At 45.2% G+C, this 6,324-nt stretch overlaps 1 protein-coding gene across 1 annotated transcript in view; it reads left to right on the top strand.

The window, feature by feature from the left end:
* Positions 1-5,172: 5,172 nt before the first annotated feature.
* Positions 5,173-6,324, top strand: part of ALMS1 (ALMS1 centrosome and basal body associated protein) — a 187,916-nt gene continuing 186,764 nt past the window's right edge. Inside the window, exon 1 of the mRNA XM_052649083.1 lies at positions 5,173-5,460. Coding sequence (XP_052505043.1) covers positions 5,173-5,460 — 288 coding nt within the window. The remainder of the gene's footprint in view (positions 5,461-6,324) is intronic.

The raw sequence follows: 6,324 nt of genomic DNA, 5'->3' as shown, positions 1-6,324 counted from the left end.
ACTCCTGTTGTAGGATAAGTTATTGAATCATATGCTATGACAATGACTGTGTAGTAACATTTAGTACTCTGGACAGGGTACAGTGAACAACTGCAAACAAAGCCAGTTACCAGAAATAAAATGCTTATTCACATTCGTTGTAAATCTGGAAGTCAGAGGCCCAGATTATAAAACCCTGGCAGTGGAAACAAAGCCCAGAATAACCCAGCTGACTCTGTTTTAGGTTTTATCTTTTAGCCATGTTCTACTACCCTGAAGGGTACCGATGCAGGAATAAGTATTGCTGAACACAAACTCCCCTGTGGCTAGCTATGAGGAAATCAAGGCCTATATGACTGTCCATAAAAACTCTGGCTGATGTATTCAAATTTAATTGGTTGAGCTTCTAAAGTAGAAGTTCGGTCATTTATAATGTCTGCTAAGGTCATGGGAAATGCCGGGCTGGGTGAATCACAAACTGGAATCAAGATTGTTCAGAGAAATATCAGTAACCCCAGATATCATCCTAATGGCAGAAAGTGAAGAGGAACTAAAGAGCCTCTTGATGAAGGTTAAAGAGAAAAGTAAAAAAGCTGCCTTGCTTAAAACCCAACATTCAAAAAACGAAGATCATGGCATCTGGTCCCATCACTTTATGGCAAATAAATGGGGAAACAATGTAAACAGTGACAGCTTTTCATTTTCTTGGGCTCCAAAATCACTGTGGACAGTGACTATAGCCATGAAATTAAATGATGCTTGCTGCTTGGAAGAAAAGCTATGACCAACCTAGATAGCATAGTAAAAGGCAGAGACATCACTTTGACGATAAAAGGTCCATCTAGTCAAAGCTATGGTTTTTCCAGTAGTCATGTATGGATGTGAGAGTTGGACCATAAAGAAGGCTGAGTGCTGAAGGACTGATGCTTTTGAATTGTGATGCTGGAGAAGACTCCTGAGTTCCTTGGACAGCAAGGAGATCCAACCAGCCAATCCTAAGGGAAATCAGTCCTGAAAATTCATTAAAAGGACTGATACTGAAGCTGAAGCTCTAATACTTTGGCCAACTGATGTGAAAAGCTGATTCATTGGAAAAGATGCTGGGAAAGATTGAGGGCAGGAGGATAAGGGGGCAACAGAGGATGAGATGGTTGGATGGCATCACTGACTCAATGGATATGAGTCTGCACAAACTCCGAGAGACAGTGAAGGACAGGGAAGCATGGCGTGCTGCAGTTCATGTGGTTGCAAAGAGTTGGACATGACTTTTCAGTCGCCAAGTCCATAACAAAGTCAGAGAAAAATGTTTGCAGCATCTTTTTCAGTTGTATTAATTTTGCTGTGGGAATTTCATTCACTGAGGACATACACAGAGAAAGTCAGCTTTCCCTCCTGGGAGTTCTCCCAAGTTGTCTGTGAGTCTCTGCTTGCCTCATTTGCTTGGTTTCTGGGTATCTTTCTCAGGGAAATATGAGCCACTGAAGGACTGATCATTTTAAGCATCTGAAAACCTCTAACTATTAGATTCAATATACAGGGTAAGTTAGTAGGAGTGTATAAGCCTGACATTCATGTAAGAAGCAGTACTCTAGTAGGGGTACAGACTATACTGGGAGTACAAGTGTTATTAAGTGTATTGGGAGCAAGTCAGTAGTTTGTCCCTCAAGACGGGCAGATTTCTTGGTTAAGTAAAATAGGTTTCTGCAAAGTGGGCTCCAGTATTTCTGAAGAGAACAAACTGACTATTGGCGCAAGGATAGCCCCAATATTAGTTGCCATTCCTGAAGAGCTAGGTTTTTCTAATAAGGTTGTAATACCCTCAGAGAAGCCTGACAGGTTACAGTACCTGGGGCTGCAAAGAGCTGGACATGACTGAATGATCTTCACCCTCAGAGAAACATTTTGTTGAGGTGTGGATCAAGGTCTGATTTTTACAAGATTGAAGTTTGGGATTAATTACATGAGAAAAGCTTAAGAACCAGAAGGGGCCTATAGAAGAAAATCTACACTATGAAGTGCTTAGAAGTGCAGCTACTGAATTTTGTCAATAGCCAGTTTAATTAAGAGCATAGCTGTGGTTTGAGAAATATATACAAGTATTGCTTTTCTTAAGCAGCAGAAAAGTACAGAGAGTCAAAAGTAAAAAGACGTAGGTAAGGTAGATCATATTGAGAAATCACTTTGTTAGTTGTCAAAGTACAATAATAGGCAAGATTAGTGGTAGGGTGAAGGATGCTGAAGAATCAGAAAATTAATCTTGTTTTGTTGTCATGGGCACAAGCTGTCCACTTCTATAATCAGCAGCTTCTGGAGAATTCCCAAGAATCTTCAGTTTGAGGTCTTCTAATGGAATGGACATCCTGTAGTCAGGAAAAAATGATGCTTATACTTTTGGCTGGGAGACATGGACCCAAGATCAATGCCTTGGAATTTCACTGCTGGTCCACTTGTCAGCAGTACCTAATAAGGTCTTTCCCATTGAGGTTCAAGGGAAGTTTTCTTCTGATATTTTTTCAGAAAGATCAAATTTCCAGGTTTCAGATCATGCAAAAGTTACTTAGGTGGATGCTTTGGAAATGCAGATTCTACCTATTGTTGATACAGCAGGAATTATTATGTGGGCCCCTGGATCAATTAGTCATATCAGATTGTATCAAGGTAGAATTTAGTATTGAAAGTGGTTCCTAAATACAGGAGGCAGCCTATCGCTAATTCAGAAGGAGATACATCTATCCCAGAGAGGTTCCTGTTATTGCTATCAAGGTAAATAGAAGTTCTTTGGGATTTGGAAGTTTGAAGATTTCTGAGAGATTTGATAATTAGTTTTATAATTCCACTAGTTCTCTTTATTTTTCCTGACATTTGTGGATGATAAGGACAGTGGGGTTTCTAGGTAAATGGAAAAGTTTTACAGAATTACTTGATAACAGATTCAATGAAATATATGATTCTGTTACTGGAGAGGTTTCTCAAGTCAAAATATAAAATAAAGCAATTTTTTCCCTATCATTAAAGCCATAGCTCTCTAGCAAGAAAAAGCCCGAACCCACCATAAGAAGAATTGTACTTATATGTACTCAAAGTTCATTTAGAGGTGTTCCAAGGAGTCCTGAGGCTTTGGGCCTCCATATTCCATCTTTATAGCTTTCCCAGGATTGTGTCATTGGCAGATAGGACCTTCATTCTTGGCAAAGCCCCTAAATTATGCTACCACTGTCAGTTGTACCCTGCCCCTTTCCCTCCTGTTAAAATACCGTGAAGAATTTTTGCTGGACTTCACTTTAATTGTGTCTGTCTCCTTAGATAATAACAAGGGATCTCAAGATTCTTTAATTGGCCATTCATTTTATAAGCGTTCTTAAGGGATAGGGAAATCTTTGTTTTTTATTAAGCATTTAAAAATCATTGACTAACCCCCAAACATATATATTATCAGTATAAATATTTCTACTTTATTCTTAATTAGCTGTAGATCTGGGCAAAGGCAATTACTGGACTTACAGAAGACCTGGGATTGCATTGCCAGCCACGTATAAGGTAAGAGACTTTGGCCAAGTTATTCTTCTCAGCCTTAGATTCTTCAAATACAAAGTGATTATAACACTTGTCTCACAAATCTGTAAGCATTTACTGTTACTATTCAGTAGTCAACAAATAATACCTACCACTACCCCTTCACATGTAATCTCCCTTAATTATTACAACCATCCTATACAAGGGCCTATTACCCTCATGAGAAACGCTGGGCTGGAAGAAGCACAAGCTGGAATCAAGATTGCCGGGAGAAATATCAATAACCTCAGATATGCAGATGACACCACCCTTATGGCAGAAAGTGAAGAGGAACTAAAAAGCCTCCTGATGAAAATGAAAGAGGAGAGTGAAAAAGTTGGCTTAACGCTCAACATTCAGAAAACGAAGATCATGGCATCTGGTCCCATCACTTCATGGGACATAGATGGGGAAACAGTGGAAACTGTCAGACTTTATTTTTCTGGGCTCCAAAATCACTGCAGATGGTGATTGCAGCCATGAAATTAAGACGCTTACTCCTTGGAAGAAAAGTTATGACCAACCTAGATAGTATATTGAAAAGCAGAGACATTACTTTTCCAACAAAGGTCCGTCTAGCCAAGGCTATGGTTTTTCCAGTGGTCATGTATGGATGTGAAAGTTGGACTGTGAAGAAAGCTGAGCACTGAAGAATTGATGCTTTTGAACTGTGGTGTTAGAGAAGACTCTTGAGAGTCCCTTGGACTGCAAGGAGATCCATCCAGCCCTTCCTAAAGGAGATCAGTCCTGGGTGTTCTTTGGAAGGAATGATGCTAAAGCTGAAACTCCAGTACTTTGGCCACCTCATGGGAAGAGTTGACTCATTGGAAAAGACTCTGATGCTGGGAGGGATTGGGGGCAGGAGGAGAAGGGGACGACAGAGGATGAGATGGCTGGATGGCATCACTGACTCGATGGACGTGAGTCTGAGTGAACTCCGGGAGATGGTGATGGACAGGGAGGCCCGGCGTGCTGCGATTCATTGGGTCTCAAAGAGTCGGACACGACTGAGCGACTGAAATGAACTGAACTGAACTGACCCTCATTTCAAAGAGGGTTAGTCTCACTGCTGCTAGAGGCCATGTTAGGATTCAAGCTCCCATCTTTCTGATACCAGAGTCCAGTTCTTACTTAACCCCTCTACTGCCTCTGACACTTTTCCGCTGTTGGGTTCAAGTGCCCATAATACATTGAAAACTTTGAAAAATTTATAATTTGCAGGTTTGATTATTTTTGGTTTGTCCCAGAGTCTGATTGCCCCTCGGGGCAGGGGAAAATTGAGTTTTGGCCCGGCCCAGCCGAGGACTAGATCCTTCCCTATTCCGACAGGAGCCCTGTCTGGGTTTATTGTGAGCTTACAGTACTGTGAGCAAGCCCCCAGCCCGTGACGGGGACTAGGCGTCGGCTCAGCCATCCCGCAGGTCAGCGCCGCGGGCCTTCCCGCCGGCCCCTTCGGGGCGTCCTTAGCAACGCGCGCTCATTCCCTGCCCCGCCCCGGCCGCCCAACACCCGGCCCCGCGGAAGGCGTCGGCCGCCTTTGCGCCTGCGCGCAGCCAAAACCGCCAGTCGTCTCTTTCCCCTCCCTTCCCTCTCCCCTCCCCGCTCCTCCTCCTCCTCCACCTCATAGAGCGAGGCGCCAATATGGAGCCTGAGGACCTACCGTGGCCCGGCGAGCTCGAGGAGGAGGAGGAGGAGGGGGCGGAGAACTTGGACGAGGACGAGGTGGTGATGGTGGAGGAGATGGAGGAAGAGGAGAGACGGGAGCCGGAGGCGGATTTTAACTACGAGAGCCAGCGTCGGGAGAGTACGGACGACGAGGACGACGAGGAGGCCAAAGCCTGGCTGCAAGCGCAACCCAGCGCCGCTTTGCCTCAGGCGTCTCTCCCGAGGCACCGCTATTCGGAGAGCGAGCTCACCAGCCCCGGGAAGGTGAGCTGGGCCGGGGAGAGGTATGGGCCGCCGTCGGGCAGGGTAACGGGTGGTCTCTGAACGCTTTGCCTGTTCCCTGCCGTCTGCCTCCTGCTCGCCGCCCATCACGGTGCCTGACAACAGTACTTGTGCTTTTAATGGCTTGTAGGGGCCTTGTCGCTTCGTGGGCCCCGACTCTTGCCGAGTACTCCAAGTCTCCCGTCCTTTCAGGCAAAGATCTCTCTTGTTACCCCGCCCCAGGCTCCGGGCTTTTTGAATTACACCAGGTGTTCAGAGGAGTCAGTGTTGTGGTTTAAGAAACGCTGTTGGGAGGAGGTGGGGCTTATCCCCTGAGGGAGAGGAAAAGAGCGGTGTAGGAAAGGAGAGAATGGTTGCCCAGGGACTCTCTTGTTGGGGAGACAGATTATCTGCCTGAAGGGCGGGACTCCGCTTGAGAGAACAGTGTGGATTCTGCACGACATTTAGTTCAGTTGCTCAGTCGTGTCCGACTCTTTGCGACCCCGTGGACTGCTGCACGCTTGCCTGTCCATCACCAACTCCTGGAGCTTGCTCAAACTCATGTCCGTTGAGTCAGTGATGCCATCCAACCATCTCATCCTCTGTCGCCCCCTTCTCCTGCATTCAGTCTTTCCCCAGCATCAGGGTCTTTTCTAAGGAGTCAGTACTTCGCATCTGGTGGCCCAAGTATTGGAGCTTCAGCATCAGTCCTTCCAGTGAATATTCAGGACTGATTTCTTTTAGGATTGACTGGTTTGATCACCTTGCAGTCCAAGGGACTCTCAAGGGTCTTCTTCAACACCACAGTTTAAAAGCGTCAATCCTTCGGCCCTCAGCTTTCTTTATAGCCCAACTCTCACATCCATG

The sequence above is a fragment of the Budorcas taxicolor genome, chromosome 11 (assembly GCF_023091745.1).
Source record: "Budorcas taxicolor isolate Tak-1 chromosome 11, Takin1.1, whole genome shotgun sequence".
NCBI classification, from domain to species: domain Eukaryota; kingdom Metazoa; phylum Chordata; class Mammalia; order Artiodactyla; family Bovidae; genus Budorcas; species Budorcas taxicolor.
The sequence above is the reverse complement of the archived record's forward strand: the minus strand, read 5'-3'. Positions and strand labels throughout refer to the sequence as shown.